An 18,583-nucleotide genomic window follows, 5' to 3' on the forward strand; every position below is an offset into this window, starting at 1 on the left:
TTTTTTTTGGTAGCTCAGTACATCAATACCCATTTAAAAGCATCACCAGTATTTGGAGCAAGACAGAGATCTAATAAAAACTGATTCCTGGTGTCTGTCTCTCAGAAAAGTGCTTCTATCATGTAGCAAAGTGATCTGGTTCTTTGTAGTAGTGCTTAAGACAACCTTTTTACTGAAGACTAATCCTACGGTAGAACACTGAACTAGTTCTTCTCAAGGATAACTATTCACTGTCTACCCAAAGCTATCACGTGGTCTTCCACTTTCTGACTTGTCAATGAGATTTGAAAAATCTAGATTATTACAATCAAACAAATGTGCATCAAGTAACACCATGTGTAAAAAACCCAAACTGAAACAAACAAACAAAATGTATAGCCTGTGACAGCTCTATCCACTTTAAAAGTTCATGGCATTCCATTCCACATAAGTTCACTTATGATATAAAGGTTAAGAACAGTCAGGTATGAAGATACCCCTCCACAGAGCTCTGGTTGCATCTCACTTTCCTTCATCCTATCTTTTGTGATTAACTACTGGTTTGCAGAACACTTACATGTACAATTGAAAAAGGAACCTAATTAGTGAGTTCTTCCGCTTTTAACAATGAGTCAGAAGTTTAACAGAAATAATATACATTCACTTATTTCTTATCTGTCTTGACTGTAGTCAATATTACACTCATGAGAAGAAATGACAATATAGATCTTCCCATACAAATGAATAAATGTAATGAATTTTTCATGTAATACATATATACATAGATACAGATGTACATATTAATACATATATAATTAAAATATAATCGGGGCTGTATGTGCATTTAAGTCCCCCAAAAATATAGGGGATATCTGACAGTGTTAGCTGAAAAAGAAACAGAAGAGTGCTCCTTTTTTTTCTTTACCTATAGAAAAAAAAGCCTCTAACTGCTTTCTCTTCTCCACTACTTGAGTGATCTCAGGGAAACCCATCATCACTTACTTTGTTATTATGCATTAGTCTAGTTAAAGCTAAAGCAAATGCTAATGCAGTTAATGAAGTTTGGACCAGGTCCTGATGTGATAAGGAAAACCTCATGGTACTTCTCCACCCTTTAGCCATCTTGATAAAAATCTCCTGCCTCTTATAACTCAATTTTTGCCAAAGCCCCTTCTGGGGCTTTGAACTGTGCAGTGCACAGCAGGGCTTCTATGGCCCTGCAAAACGTGCAGAGTCCCCTCACTGCAACCGAAACGGCCACGCTAAGCTAGGAAGCGCTGGTGATTTGGGGTCACATCTTCAGTGAGCACAGAGTGGTAAAGCAGGTGAGGGAGAGAACACCGCTTTATCATCCAGGTTTCAAAACACCGTTTACATATTCATTTAAATTATACAGTGTAACTACACATACAGCCTTCCTCTGTGCACGGGCATTGATGTTGTCTGGAAAGGTTCATGTCGTCAAGTAGTTTGGTCTGGTTATCTTAATTAGGCATCAAAAAGCTGCTGTCTACATTTAAAGTTGATTAATTAGTTTATAAACAACTACATACATAATCTGAAATGTCTGGTTTGTTTGTTGGTTTGTTTGGTTTTTTTTTTAAATAGAGGTCTATGAAGCTGGATTTATTACGTTTATTTGAATTTATTAATTCTGAAATTCTGTTGAGATTTTACATTAGATGTAGCCTCATTTTTTAGTGAAAGTTATAAAGCAATTAAGGAAAGGGTTTACCCAGTCAATGCTCAGATACTTTTGTCTGTATTGTGGTCCAGTAGGTGAGATCAACACAGCTAAATACAAAATGTTCAAGAAGGATTCCAGATAATTTTATAGTTTGGGTTTCCTGTTATTCAGTCAAGAGAAAATTTCATTTCCCTCCTCTCTCACTGGTTCAGAGTCTGCACAGGACAGACTGAATATTGACCGATCTTTTTTTAGGGATCGCATCTGGCAGCTGACAGCAGGCTTTTTCACATGCCGGAGGAAGTGCCTGATACAAGAAGGCTTCTGAAGGAAAAGTCTATTTTCACCATGTGTTCCACCTCCATCTTGCAAAATTACTAGTACAAAAAACCTGAACCTTGAACCGGCACCAGCAAACCTCATGACTCATCAAGACAGATTCGTTAGTAGCACAGGAGTCCCAGGGCAGGGCTTCACAAGGAGCTTCTGCACCCAAGTGCACAGCTCCCTAACAAACAAAATTCTAGGTATGGTCCAACTCTGCCTTCAGTTGGGTGTGAAGTGGCATCAACAGTGCTGCAGACATGAAGATGCCTGGTAGTAAAGGCAATAATCAGAAGACAGCTATTAAACATTCACATTTATACAGAAATTATTTATACTATGTCCAGTGCACTTCAGTATGGGCTAGATAGGATAGTTCGTACATTACAGGAATAAGAGGGTTACATTCTTGTTCTATTTTCCTAACAACGTTTTTTTGTCTTTTCTACTACACCATGATTTGTCAAATTGTGAGGCATAGCTTTCTGTTAGAGACACTATTTGTCATTCTTTGCTATTAAGTCTTCGTTTTTTCCTTATGCTCATCTTCACTTGTGAAGAGGCCCGTCTGCTTTCTTTTATAATGTTTTTGCATGCATTAAAGCCAAGGAAAACTAATCACAACAGTCTAGCCTAAACATTTAGAACTCTGTAATGTATGGAGAAGACGACATGAATAAAAATATTTTTATACAATGTATTTATATCAGAAAACTCATGCATGAGAGCATTAGAATGTCTGTTAAGAAGCTGGACATACTACAGTAGAGACTATGACTTTTTTTTTGCTATCTACAAATATTTTTCCAATCGATGAAAATGTGTTTTTTAGTGGAATTCACATACCCATAGGGGAGGGGAGGGTTAAGAAAGCTTAGTCAAGGAGATAGAAGTCATAATGACATTCAAGAAAACAGGTTAGTTAAAACCCCAAAAATCTCTCTGAAGAATATTTTCTTAACTAAATGGCATATTGCAGAACATTCCTGCAAAAAACCTCATGATGTTTAACTGATGGCAGAAGTTCTCTTACTGTCATTCAAATGTAGAAGATTTCTTACACATACTCATTGGAGCATGAAGACTGTTACAAGTCTTGTTGATGAACTTGTTAACTTGACAAGACCAAAGCATTAATTTACCTATATTAAGTTCCACTATGCCTCTCTTTTAGGTTCACAGTAAACTGAAGGACTGTTGAGGACCGATAAAAACAAGATCACGGAACAGAACTCCAATTACGAGAAGCAGAGAATTTGTTTTCCAAACCAGTGATCATCTGAAGGTTCGAAAGAATACCATAAGAAAATGAGATTTTGCTCAGATAGGTTTACAGCAGGGGCATCTGAACTGAAAAAAAGTGCACCCAAATTTCAAATTGCTCCTTCAAATTCAGTCTGTAAAGAATTATTACACCACCACGCTCTGTCAAACTCTATTTAAACGGTAAGAATAGAGCTGAACTATAATCCTAAACTCCCAGTGATCCAGCTGTAGGTGACTTATGATGCAAACTGGGATCCAAACCTCATCACTGTGTAGATCCCTGCAAAGGCTTATTTCCAAACTTTAAACTACAGTTTTTCAGAATTTTGAGAGTACTTTAGCGTGTACCTTAATGAAAGTACATTATTATCTGCAAACAAAACACAAGGTGCCATTCGGTACGAGAGTTACTGTCTTGTCCTCCCTGGCTTATAAATCTCTGCATATTTTGTTTGTGTAACAGGTCCCCTTTTGAGAAAAGTACTGAGACCCAAATTCAGAAGTGCCTCTCACATATTGATACAGAAGTTTACCATGTTTGTTCTTTTTCTTAAAACAATGGTCATTTTTATAGGTGAACAAGGAAACTGCATTAAAATCAACAGCTAAGTTGCCAGTAAAAATTAAGCATATACACCCCCTTTTAACCACTGGGATGGATGGTTGTTTGGTCTTCGTATATGAGTAGACTCATTAATTACAAAATAAACAACTCGATCAAGCATATGAGCGTTTAGCTGCTTTCAAGTTTTCAGCTTTCCCTGCCAAGTGACAGTATGTTTGCTCTTTATTTTTTTTTTTGGAGGTGAAATCAAAAGGGAATATTTTGGCTGCATTTCTGTCATTGGTGAGCCTACCAAATGACAGAAACACATGAAAACAGGCATATATGAAAAAAGTTTTATTAGTTATGTAAATAGAGTTAATTAAGCAGGAAAGGTGATTGCAAGTGCTTCTCTGAAGCAAAATATTTTAAATCTCAAATTGTTACCACATTCCTAGGTAGAACAATTTCATTATTAGATTTTAAAATAGTAAATGGAAGTATTATTGAGAACAATAGCATTTCCTAACTAAAGCTGAACAAGACAAATTTGTTTCCTCTTTGAACAGCTGACGACATCCATTAATAACTTAAAAGAGGCGGAGTCTACTACACTGATTTAGTGAACAGAACTGATGGCACAGTGAGGTTAAAACATTTGTGCATTTCTCCACTAAGAAAAATCATATTTAAGTAATCAGTAATTTAAGGGGTTCTATGCTTTCCAGGTTCATCAATGTGTTTTAATGAAGGCTTTTACAATAAAAGTGACATAATTCAAACAAGAAAATGGCTTTGATAAAATTAATGTGGCACTACGCTTATATCCCCAAGTACAAACAGAAACAGCCACCAAACTGAAATCAAAGCAAGAAGTAGCAACACTGTTCTGGCTCTGCAGAACTTCCAATATAGATGATTTTTTTTTTTTTTCAATGAGAAAATTATCCCAGGAGCTAGCACAAGCTATCGACCCACTCCACTGTCCACTTTCACATAGCAGGATTTCTTTTCTAATCTGATAAGAGCAGAAAAGAAATATGGACTAGAACTTGAAGAGCTATGACTTTTTTCCAGTTGTATGAAATATCCTCCCTTTTGAAACGTAATGGCTGAGAAATGTAGAGTTGCCTCACATCATCAAATGAACACCACCAATTCTACAATTGGTGCTTGGAATAATGAAATTTATGCAGGCATCCTTAGTGTCATACCTATTAGCTACTTTCCCTGGGATTAAATCCTGTGTTACAATTTATGAAGATTATACCATGCAGCTATAACCAAAGTTCCTGGCAGCCTTAATGAGTCTGAGTTACTTACACGCTTCCTGTGGTGGAGCTACTGTCCGTGAGGAAGGAGCCATTGGTCCTTTCCATCTGCGCAAGCCTGAAAGGAAAGACCATGACTTTCAGAGAACATGCTGCGCAATTTAAACAGAAGAGTTGTGAAGATCAATTCTACTTAAAACAGCTCAGATACAGCAAACTTGGTATACATAAGTAGGAATAAACTCCTAGATTGTGTGACCAAAACCTATAATCCAGAGGACTTTTATGAGGAACTTGTGCTATGATTAACTAATTCTACTTGCAAAGCAACAAACAACAAATACATTTTCTATCTCTAGTGTAATTATCATTAGCACCACCACAACTCTCATGGTAAAATTAGTTAAAGAGATGTTTTCGCAGATGGTTTTCTTTTTGAATTTTATAAAGCTGGACTAACAAAAGAGGATGAATACTTTTTAAATATAGCACATGCAACATCTGAAATTACGCTTGGGAAATAACATCACACTGTGGACAGACAAGTCCTGGAAAACAACACAAACCCCAGTGCAATTACAGAGAGTCATGGCCTATGGTTCTCATTTGGAAGGAATTAATCTGAAAGGACTGGATTATTATTCCATACATACAAGGCCGCATTAAATCGCAGCAAAGTTTTCTGTCTATTCAACTTTCTCGGAAAGATATACATTCCTGCATAAGACACATATGTAAAAATCTAGGAATGCTCAATACAGTCCATACACTGGACTGCACCAAATACAGCTATTTCCTTTACCATAAAGTTATCTTAATTTCACATCTATTTTTGCAAGTGTGTTATGCATTATTACAGGCATCTTCAAGCTTCTTTTTAAAAGCAGTGTGTAAAGCCCTAAAGAAACGGGAACTCTGGTGTCTTCTTTTAGCACAGAGCAAGCTTGCCCATGTGTACATTTGTTAATATTCCTCAGGGCTGAAGGAGGATAAACAAAAGCACACAGAGGATGAAGTTGTCTTGATCACCTCATCCCACCATGGCTGGGGTGGGATGCTGTGCTCCAACATATCCCCCTGAAGGAAGGACAAGCTCCTAAGTGACTAGAGACATTCAGATCATCTCTGCTCCGGGGCATTTCAAACAGATCTAGTTCATGGTGAGTAACAAGAGTGAGTTAGATACTTACAAATCACCTTTGTAATGCTGCTTAGCTCAGTATTTTTAAGTCTTTGATGAAACATAATTTTCAAAATTAGTGTTCATAGACCCGCTGTCACATAGGGAAGTAGTACAAAGCCCACATTTTTCAGAGAAGAGAGCCTGCCCTGTATCTCTTAGGGAGTGAGAAAGCTACAGCATTCTGGCACCACAGACCAAAAAAAAGGACATCTGGAGACAGAAAATTCTCTCATCTTTCTAGAAAAGTCTGATTTCTTTGCTCTTGCCTGGTTTGTAGTCCTGTCTGTGGGTTTTACTTGATTATAGCACGGCCTAAGTTACAGATTCAAAGAAACATTGGATGATTTAAATGAATTACATATCTAAATAATTGAAAAGTGTTACAACTTTGCCTTTGACAATGTACTATGCTACTTATGAAGGATGAAAATATTCGTTGTTTGGGGCAGGGGGGGAAGGGGAGGAAGAAAAGAAAAATGTGGAGGCTGACAGTAGGTAGCCCTTCAGGGTTAGTTTCTGCCCCATTTTTCCTCTGCTGCAAAGATCATCTGTTGGGTATCCTAGGTATTTAACAAACCGTTTTGAATCTTTTCCATGGTGCCCATAAGTAACAATTCAGTTATCTTAAACATAAGCTCTGAAATTTATTCAAAAAGCTGAAAAAGTTAACATTGCTTATTAGTTATGTAAAGAAGATACAACAATAAAAACACCAAAAGCAAAACCAAGTCAGTTCCCATAGTAACGTGGATCAATTTCTTTGTTGCGTAGAAGTTGGGTGTCATTACTTGTTTTTGAGAGGGGACCTGTGGTTAGCGCTTAACCATCACCAGCTCTGAATGTACAGAAGAGTTCAACAGAACACAGCAAGCAGCACTGAGATGGACTTGGCAGAACAGACATGTTATCATGAAAGGACTAGGGCGACCCCATAAAAGCCAGAACATAAAACATTTGTAATTATTATATGCTCTGCTAGAAGTCAATGGTAATGGATAGTGTCAACCTATCATAGAAGAAAATGAAAACTTGGGTCTAAAATCCTACAGGGAAAAATTATGTATCCAACAAGTTCAGTTTACTTCCAAAGGTTAAAAATGAAGAAGCAAAAGAAACCCAGCACATTTTAGAAGTAGCGCACAGTAATTCTGCAACAGTTTCCATTCCGTATAGCAGGCAGACGGCAGATTTAATGCATTTACTTTACATTTAATATGACTGTATCCAGAAGCTGATGACTTAAAAACATTTGACTGACTTCTGAGTACAGAGAATTATATCTTTTTAATAAATAATGTCCACCCAGTAGAGTATACTAAAATTTGCAGGAATCAATCACAAAGTGCAGTGTACTGGTGAGAAACCGTGCGTCTCTTACCTAGTAGCATACTGCTCTATCCTGGAGTGTGTGTCATCATGAAACAGCTGTGGAGACTGGGAAGGACTAGTTAAAAAAAAAAAAAAAAAGTGGGGTGTAAAGCAATTAATGATATAGACAACATTATTTTTAAAGTAAGTTAGACTGATGACAAATAAATACATTCACAATATTGCTGAGGGGGTTATTGCTTTGGGTCAGCCATGCCCTGTAGCTCATGCACATCAGATTAGCAGCAACTGAGCTAAAAGAAAACAATCAGTATAACTAAGCTTTACAGACAAAGGGGTTCTGCATACTCACTCATATTGTTCTGGCCACATACTGATGAGAGTAATAGGACTGTAAGGAAGACAAAAAAAAAAAAAAGAAAAAAGAAAAAAGAGAAAGAAAGAAAGTATGAAACAAAAACTTTAGTGCCATTTAAGCAACAGAAAGCTGGAGAAACACAAAATATTTTTAACCAGTAACCCACCCAAATTATTTGAATCGGCAACAACTGATGTAGAAAATAGACAGCAGCAGATACTGCCATGTATCAGAGAGAGACAGGAGACTGACTTACATATTTCATTTTGTTAAATAAAAATCAATTGTAAAAAAAAAAATTAAATCAGTGTTATTGATTGAACTGCAGTTCATAAACCATAATCAGTTCATTTAAATTCTGTGCAAGTACTGGATCTTCCCTTTTAAATTAACCAGAAAATATATTTACAAAAAAATTGGGGGGAAAAAACCACCACTGACAACAAAACCCCCACCATAAGTCAAAGTTATCAATGCTTATTTTCCTACTGCATAAAAATAATCAGAGGTAAATATATAATCGTATTACATTCTGACACTTCCGTAACTATTTAGGCTTTTTCAATTATCATCATCATTATTTTATTTAAAGGAAAACATTACTGAGTTTTGCCACCTGCAGGGGAGAGAACTAATACCACCAGTTTCCTCAGCATGATGCTGGCAATCTATCTGTGTATTTCCCACATGACTGGACCAAGAGACTTTTATCCTGACCTGTGATTACAGTTTTGACATTCCAATTTCTGGCACCACGGTCAAACTTTCACCACATCAAAGCATCTTTGCTTTCCTGTGTCGGTGACATTTCTTTTGTTGTTTTTAAACGCAGACCAGCTGACGTCTGCCCCAGTGAGTAATGTTTTAACATTTGAATGTGCATTGCTTCCTTAGAAGCCAGGCCATCAGTAATGCCACTTTTCAGATTACTTCCCTTCTGTTTCATAAACCTCTAAAGAGCAGGTTTTGTTTGTTTATTGTAAATAAATGCACAGTCCTCCGGTCATGAGAACAGAGCATGGACAGTGGCACTGGGCTGTTGCATGACAGCAGAGTGTATATATGTTGAAGCGTCACATTTGCCGTTGCTAGCTAAGCAGTGCCGTGCTCCGATGACACGGCAGTGCCGCAAACTCCAGGATGTCAAGGAGAGTCAGTCCACGAAACTACTTCTAGCGCCCTGTCAACACATCTTAATTTTGCTCTTTTAAAAATGTCCTTCGCTGACAACTACCAAGTAAGCAAACAAAGCAGAGCATCTCTGCCAGTGCTGTAAGTAATACTGTGGAGACACTGAGAGTGCTCTCTTTTATTAGGCCACCTGTATCTCTGAAGCCTGTAGGAACCTAATTAACTCCGAGATTTCTAACTCCAGGGACTTTGAGAGAACCAAATAAGCAGTGCAGTTCCAAAAAGCCCAATCTCCCCAAAGCTATGAAAGTGTTCTCTGTAAAACAGCCATCCAGCCCCCTCCAACATTATCTGCTAAAGTCCACAGATTTGATAAATGCTTTCAAAAATCAAAGTATAAAATACATTACTTTTTCAAAAACAGGCAAGATCTGCAAATAATGCAAAACAATTCCTAGAAAATAATACAGCACAAGGCTCTACAACTGATGTTGATTATGTCTCAGGTTTCACTTTTTTGTTTTTAATGGCATGGGCCAGTGAGCCCAGGAGCAATTAACTCTATATAATCAAGCTTACGTCTCCAGGTTGTCACCCTCCAATACTGTTTGCACAGGTAGGTAGCCAAGTCGGGGATGCTTTGCAAAATACTTCTTTGACCGGAACTTATTCTTCAGCACCTTCGTGAAGTCCCGTACATCCTCCCCAGATGTTGTCTTAAAAAGTTAAAAGAAATTAAATTGAACATTGCTAAATAGCATTGAGACAATAGTGCTGCTACTGTCCTGAAAAAGGATACAAGGAAGAACTTCAAAATGTTAATGGTGTTAAAATTGCCTTTTTAGGGTCCTGAAATAAGGTATAATAACAACGGTAATGCATCTACAAATTGTCCTCTATTGGAAAAAACAGTGAGGCTTCAAATCCCCAGCAATAAATGTATTGGATTTACCAATTACTTTATAAATTAAGAGAAAAACTGAAACAGGATCAAGGCGTTAGCTAAGCATTTATAACCAGTCTTACAAAACACAAAAATTTAATTTCTCAGAAAAAAAAAAAAAAAGGGAAATCACTTTGCCAGATATAAGGGGATACTCTTAGCCATTGAAAGCAATCTCGACAGTACACTCATACACATGAAGCTTGTGACTCACCCTACAGACAGAAAAACCTTGTAATGGCTCTGTTGAAAAAATACAGCTAACAGTAATGGCTTTGTTTAACAAAAAGCAGCTAACACAGCCTTCTGTATTCACAAAGTGCCGCAAAATACTTATCACTGCCCTTTCTATACCTAAACTAGAAAACTTTATCACAAGATGGGAGCAGTACGTGCTAAACCATTCTCTGCTGCAATGGCCACGTTTTTCATGAGCATTTCTTCAGGTTACCAGCTCTCTTCCTACGGGTCTCTGCCACTATCTGTATCGTCCCAGAGTCAACGCCCCCCCGATGAAGTGACAGCCACTGTACAGGCACTGTTCAAAGGCACAGTCAGAGGTGCGCCTGATAAGAACAATCAGTGCCTAAAGTAACAAACTCACAGACCGATTCAGTCGCCTCCTTACTACTGCAGGGTAAGACTGGTACAAAAATTAGCCACAAGATTCTGCAAGTCTAAATTTGCAAGTTACAATCAGCAACTCCCACCTCCCCCAGCAGCTTTTTTCCTGGTGCCCACTGATGCAGCTCCTTCCAAAACTGACAAGTGCTTAGCCCTATCTCTCACCCCCACATGAAATCAACTGTGCTCTTTAGAACAGAATTAAAATTGATGCAACTACTCTTAAAAATTAATTTAACTGGAAAAAAAAAATCACAGCAATAATGGCAGCACTGCTTTGGTAATACTATTCAGTTAACTTCTGCTACAGAAGTAGGGATGCAAGCAAAACATGCAGGCATAAAATACAAGGTGAAAATGGCAGTAAACATATCCTCAGGACAAAACAATAGTATACGGTATGCCTTTAAAGTATATGTTTTACAGGCTGTACTGCGTAGTTAAATGGAACGGTTGCCATCACTTGTAGCTGTTACTGTTAAGCGTTTCCTCTTGCAACTGCAGTAAAGAAAAAGTGGCCATTCACCTCCTGCATTAGCTGAAGATTTGCAACAGCTTCTCTAGATTTCCAGCCCAAACCCTGTAACAAACTACAGCTTGTATTTCCGTACCCCCTGCTTTGGGAGAAGCCTGTAACATAAAAGGATGCCAAAGCAGATGGGTATCCATAGGGAAAACAGAGTGAAAGTCTTCAGTTTTGTAAATTTTTTCCATGACGTACTCCCAAGAGGCCTGGAAGCAGGTTAGGCAAACAATTCTCTGGTTTTGTTCTCTATTGTAAAAACATACTTACGTATGTATTTTATTCACTTACGTATTTTAATGTACGTATAGTATTTACAGTTACAAAGGCTGTAATACAGATCAGACAAGCAATAAAAATTGTAGATAATCGAACTGATGTGGGTAAGAGTTTCTCACAGCTGGCTTTAACAAGTAACACCAAACTAAGCAAATTTGGCATTAACAGGTGTTTGAACTCCTGAATTTTAATACAGGTAAATTCATGGAGCACTGACAAAATCATTCTCAGAAAGCATCTGCTCCAATCACCGCCTCATCCAGAGAAGGAACGTGAGGCAGCCCAAAGGGCTGCTTGTTCTCACGCAACAGTAACTCCAGCAGATGGAACTCTGTCCCAAGGCCAAGGAATGAAAGTTTTAGTACCTACACGTTGCAGAATTAAATGTCTACTGAGCTGCCAAACTTTTCCTATAGTATATTCTTTATTTCGTATGACAGCCTGACCCAGTTCCTTGGAACGACTAATGTGACTGCGTACTGACTGAGGACAATAAATACTAACCAGTGACATCTGAACAGATTTGGAAGAACTATTTCAATTTACAAGCAACTTAGATGCAACTCTTAGGAGTATTTCTTCTAATTTTTTTTTTTTTTTTTGCATATAACCACACCACACAATCATGCCAAGAGAGAAGTACTAGAACATCTTACTTTCAAAAAAGGATAGCCAGGCACTGTTGTGTAGAATCTATCTACTAAATTAAAACCAACAGGTAGCTTGTACATGTCCTTACATCATGACATCTTGACTGTTTCCACACAAGTCAGTAGCACAAATACCACCGTAGTTACGGAACTACTTCAAAAGAAAAGAAAAATATCCTTTCCTTCACTGAAAATTTCAGCAAAAGACCACACTTTCAAACTCAATTTAAAATCTCAGTTCTTAGAACAAGACACAGTTCAGGAAGGAATGACTAAGATCCATGGCTGGCACACATAAATAAATAAAACCACATCTGTAGCGGAAGGTCTCAAGGAGAAAATCTGTAACAACTGACAAACTGGCATTAGCACACTTCAATATAGCAGCCAGAAACAAATGGAGTCCTAAATCACATACTAAAACCAGGTAAAATTCCTTGTAGAACACCACAAATTTAAGAAACCGGGATTTACATGGAAAGCTGTGGAAAAAGCAAGATAAGCAGCGACATGGTTTTCATATGTAGGTTAGATACCTACACATGTAGAAACAGATTAAGTCTTTGCTGGGAAAAAGTACTACCAAGAACATAATAAACCAGTTGGAGAGGTCTAAATTAAATAATGTGTAATATAAAAATTACCATAAATAAACATAAATATATGAAAACACAGATGTTAATAATGTAATACTTCTAATATATACATATATTTATTTCTCACTATTCACTTTTTTCAAAAAAAAAAAAATAGTGATAATGAAGGCCCAAACATTTTCCCATTCCTTTCACTGCACCTACCTATGTAAAAGGACTCATCTGCACTTAAGTCGTCCTTCTCTTAATTACATTTCTTATATTACGTCTAACACCAAACCAAATAGCTGTTCTAATATACACATAGAAACTGATATGCAGAAAAGATGTGAACCTCACTAATGAACACCGTCATTAACCCCAGCCAGACATTCATGGGTCATGAAGAAGCTGGAGAGAAATGTACACAATAAACAAGGCAGTTCCAAGAAAATATATTTTGTATAATAAGACATGTTCAGTGACGCAAAATTTACAGTATAAAAAAAACCACCTATGTTGTTTAAATGGACTTTAGTTTATTCTTTAATAGAAGCCCTGGTAGAGATACTTGAATTTGATACCACTTGATATTCTTCAAATGTTTTAGTAAATTTTAAGGTTTGTGATTTTAAAAAAAAACCAAATCCATCTCCATATTTTTCTTTCTTGACATTTTATTTATCTGTAACATTTGGTAGAATCTGTACCATAAGCCTGACTGTTCTGGATTCTTAGACCTGTTTATGGTAACAGCTACGATATGTGTGGGTATGATGACAGATGCATGTTAATAGCAGCTGTCAGCGAGGTGACACTGGGAGGCTGGGAAACTCCCCAGCCTAGGATGTGGGGCAAAGAGACAGATACTTCATTCCTCCAACTATTTTTATAAAAATTGTCACTTAAGAATGCAATTCACCAATAACTTCAACACTTGTTTAAGAGCATACATTCATTCCCATTCAACAAAGCACCCACACTTTTAAAAAGCATCTCACATCCTTGATAGAGGCTTAAGATAAGATACCACAAGAAAAAATAGGTTATTAATGTATAATAACTGTATTTATGGCTGTCATTGCCACATCAGTGACGTTTGCACCGTGTAACATTGTGAAGATTACCCTGCTGTGACCACTTTCAAATAGGAGCATTTCATAGCAGTTTCTCACCAAGAGGAGATTGATTATAAATTGTGTGTGTATTTTAGTTTACTCCAATGAAATCAAGCTGTAATTTTACGAGTAACTAACTTACTGCAGAATTTAATAGAGTTTAACAAATTAAGTTGCAGAAGGGTAGCAGATCACATAAGCCAGCTATCTGAGCAACGGTAAGAGCGAGACCTAGAGGAAAGCACATTGCCCAGCTGCTAGATATCAGCCTCCCCTGACCAGATAGCTATTCTTCTTAAGGCAAAAAGTAATCTCTGAACTCCACAGTTGGAAGTGATGTTCTGCATGCAAAATAGCCAGATTCAACCATTCTTGCTGTTTCCTTTCATCTTCCCCACAGAACAATCCCACTTTGATAACAGCGAAGCGTCATGCTTGACGCATTGATAAGCATGTCAAGATGAAACCACTGATTTACTTATGTCAGTTTGTTGCTTATAAAACATTGAGGCTGCTTAATGTTCAGGAAGGTCTCTTGTCTTTTCTGGATGCCAGTAGCAATTTAATTTTCAGATGACTTACCTAGAGAAGTCTTAACAGGCACTACTGCAGATAAGCTTTAGTGTGGCTGTGGAAAAAAAAATCTCAGTCTAGGGTGAACTATCATTCAACCAATAATTTCTGCCGTCTTGCCTATCATGTTCTGAGCTCTTTCCGGGAACTAAAATTCTGGTCATCTGGAAGATGAAGGGGCGAACCTTTTCTGCCATTATTTTGTACAGAAAGGCTACAAAAAACCCAGTTCCCAGCTGTGCCAGGTGAGTGCAACGGCACAGAACTACAAAAATCGATTAAACTTTCATTGAGGTCAGGAAGTAAGACTACTCGCAATGAGAAAATTTTCAGAACTGCTGATTTGATATTTGTGCATTACCTCAGAAAAGCTGCGTTTAAGGTTTTACTGTGGAATATGGGAGTTGCGAAGTGGAAACAGCTTGGAGAAAGAAAACCGATGCAGTAACTATTTCTGTCTGAAATTCAAAGGACCCGTCAGTACAGAAAGCCACATTAATATAACACAAGTACCACTACTGAGAGAATTTCCATTCCAAAAAAGCTAAAAATAAAAAATGTAGGTACCTTTATAAGACTATTCCTGAATTAAATGCTAGCAAAATCTTAAAAATTTTTATTTACACGTCTGGGTAGAATTTTACATTAAAAATCCTATTTCTTGGTCTTTTCTGAGAAAGACTATTTAAAGGTGAAAAAATGACTACAATAACTTCGCATTTCTACTACTTAAAGACAGTAATGTTTTCAGTCCCTTACCCCACCCATCTCTAAATTCTGAATGAAATTAAAAGACATAACCGAAGACATTATCATGAATTTTTGCATTTGCAGCATTGAGAAAACTAAATTGCAAGCTAGGATGAATGCTAAATGGCATTACAGATTAGGATGCAATAATACACGTAACTATCTGATGTAAATAGCCTTATTCTTAAATTATGAAGCAATTCTCACCTGATGCAAACACCGTGAAACTCATTAAAATGGAGAATCATCCCTTTGCAAGTTTAATGTTAAAAATAGATTCCTTAAGCCATTCTCCAAATTATTTTAAATTTAAGTAGAATTAACTGAGCTTCCAAGAAATCCCTTCATATCGTAGACTGAACTGCTTACCTGAAGACAATTAAAAGGTCTTCCTTCCATCTGCAACTAAGCTCCAGTTCTAAATGTGAGCTTTATTAACCAGGGAAGCAGTCTTTTTTCCTAATTACTGCTAGTATTCTTGATATTAATATACATTAACAGTAAGAAAGGGAAGCTAGATTTTATTAATGCAGTTTGATGAGTACGTGTATTTGTACTCTGCTTTGCAACACTGGCCACAAAAGTAACATTTTAACACCATCAGCCTTTGAATTTCGTTGAAAAAGTAGAGTGGATGCATTCATTCTATTCAGGCTATCTGTATCCTATTATAATGATTCTAAGGAATAATTCACTGGCCTCTGGTACCTTCTTTTTATTTTCTTTTTTTTTTTTTCATTTTACAGACCCAGCTCTATGCTATTTTTCAGGCATTACTCCATTTAAACATAAAAGCTACTCTGCTAACTTACTGCAAACAATTTTGCAATTCTTAACTATTCTATCGCATTAAATGAGCAACAAATTAGCACACCATAGTGCATTACTACAAATAGTAATAATAAATAATACTGTATTATTCTTTTTGTGAAATCAATTCTTTATTCCTGACCTAATTCAGATGAGATTAAACTACATTGCATGTAGGTACTGACTATGGAAGTCAAACAAGCGTATAAGAGGTCTGTTCATATAAGGGGTCATCTCTTCTTACGGACCTGGAGCTAGCAGAGTGCGCTTACAGAAAGACCCAAGAAAAACTGCAACCCCCATATTCAGCTTCCAAGTTAACTGGGGGCAGTACTGGACCTCTAATTTTATGGGCCACCTAAATTATATCATTTAGGTCTTTTATTCTGCTCTACTTTAAACTGATCCAATTTCCTTCCTTTACCTCCTATACATTTGCCTGCCTTTACTCACTTTAATCAAGAATGTCAGCCCCCCTTATTAACCCATAGTGGATTCACCTCGTTCCTCCCATATGTTTCATGGAAACTATATTCCTTTTGCAGCAGGAACAGAAACCTTCAATGTAACACAAGCTGTCCCTAGCTCCAGGGGTAGTGGGGATTCCAGCCTGTTCCAGAATATATTCTTCTGTACAACAGTCTCTACTTGTAAATGAAAGGGCTCACAGTTACGTAATGGGAACATGTTTAACAAGAACTGAAAATTTCTCTCAGATATCAAATCTGCTGCTTCAGACAAAACCCAGAAGTCATCAGAAGCAGCATACCATCCTGTTCCAGGGACAGTACCATACCCGTACTAGATATAGTCCGTTTCTTTCCCCTTCAACGTATTTGACTAACGCAGCAGGAAGGGTATCTTATTATGTGGAACAGCAGCATTATCTATTTTGACACAACTAATGCCTTCATTTCTGCTCCATGACCATGATACAAACTGAAGATGAGGTTGGAGAGAACTTTGTAAGAAAAAAAAATTAATCTAAAATCTCAAACATGTTCAGAATCTTACGGCTATATTGGCTAAGGAGGCAAGCAAACAATCAGTTGCGGGTATATCCTTTTATTGGCATAATGTTTGGAAGGAAAATAAAACTATAGAATTACAGACTTAGGGACTGGCTAAGGTAGGAAGGAACCTCTAGAGGTTGCCTTGTCCAACCTCCCTGCTCAAGCAGGGCCATCCAGAACCACTTGTCAAAGACCATGTCCAGGCAGCTTTTCAATATCTCCATTCTTGGAGACTCCACAGCCTCTCTGGGCAACCTGTCCCAGCACTCAGTCACCCTCACAGTAAGAGTTTCCTGATGTTCAGAGGGAACTGCCTGTGTTTCAGTTTGTGCCCAGTGCCTCTTGAGCTGTCACTGCACACTGTTGAAAAGAGCCTGTCTCCCTCTTCTTTTGCACCCTCCTTTCATGTATTTATATACATCAATAAGATCCTCCCTGAGCTCGCTCTTCTCCAGGCTGAACAGTCCCAGCTCTTTCAGCCTGTTCTTGTAGGAGAGATGCTCCAGGCCCTTCATCATCTTTGTGGCCTTTCATCGGACTCTCTCTAGTATGTTCATGCACCTCTTGTAGTGGGGAGCCCAGAACTGAACCCAGCACTTCAGGTGTGGCCTCACCAGCGCTGAGTAGAGGGGAAGGATAACCTCCTTGTTGGTGACCCTCCTCCTAACGCAGCCCACAATACCGTTAAGACTTCTTTGTGGCAAGGACACATTGCTGGCTCACGGTCAGCTTGGTGTCCACCGTAGCATTAAACAAATTGCAAAAAACTGCTACTTCAACCACGTGGTATCAAAACCAATGTATTTGGTCATCAAAATAATCGCTAAGAACCCTTGTTAGAGGCCAGGCAATACTATGTATTATGCCAAGGACATTTCTATGCCCAGGCAGTAGCACAGACAGAACATATTTTCATACATCTTCAGTTCCAATAAGAAAATACTAAAGTGTATGTCAAGAAACCTATCAAACCTGTAGCTACAGCAGATAAAGAATCTGTACTGCAGAGAAATAGTACAGACTGTTTTATATTCAGCACGTTCATCGTTACATAAAATTACGCATTTTGTACATGCAACATTTTCCCACCTCTAAATATCTGCTGTAATTTCAAAACATAGCCCTCAAACAGCCAGTAAGTGTCTCAAGAAGGTGAGAAGGGAAAAGAGGAGGCAGAAAGAAAAAAACAGTGACAGAATACAACAAACATTAGAACTGGCTTAAATACAACAAAGCTGCAATCTGCTTCAAAAAAATTCTCCAGAATGCAGCCTGGCATGCCAATTTATCAATCAAATCCTAACATTAGGTTATAGAGATAATGAAAATAAATTAACATAACTCATGGTTTCTTCTGATCATAATGAAGTGAAAATACTACTTAATAGAATTTGAATTATGTTACAGAAGACACACTGGATGAAAAAGAGCAGGAAAACACAGCTAATAAGCCCAACTACTACAGCAAAGGACAGTCAAATAACTCAATAATTGTTTTCTTAGTAGAAGAACCCACTGGAACCCATTGGAAATCAGCTCTAGTTACATTCTGGTCTGAATTTGCTTTTCTGAGCACATAGACCTTTCACCACTGTTGTTTAAATTACATACTGATTATTCCATTAATTTATTTTTGACTGAGTTAAAATTCTT

General features: G+C 37.5%; 1 protein-coding gene across 1 annotated transcript in view; it reads right to left on the reverse strand.

Moving 5' to 3' along the window:
• Nucleotides 1-18,583, reverse strand: part of UTRN (utrophin) — a 387,328-nt gene that overhangs the window by 17,285 nt on the left and 351,460 nt on the right. Inside the window, 4 exon segments of the mRNA XM_009646963.2 lie at nucleotides 5,124-5,189; nucleotides 7,633-7,698; nucleotides 7,936-7,974; nucleotides 9,652-9,788. Coding sequence (XP_009645258.1) covers nucleotides 5,124-5,189; nucleotides 7,633-7,698; nucleotides 7,936-7,974; nucleotides 9,652-9,788 — 308 coding nt within the window.

Source organism: Egretta garzetta, unplaced genomic scaffold (assembly GCF_000687185.1).
Source record: "Egretta garzetta isolate BGI_Z169 unplaced genomic scaffold, ASM68718v1 scaffold139, whole genome shotgun sequence".
In the NCBI taxonomy this organism is placed as follows: Eukaryota; Metazoa; Chordata; class Aves; order Pelecaniformes; family Ardeidae; genus Egretta; species Egretta garzetta.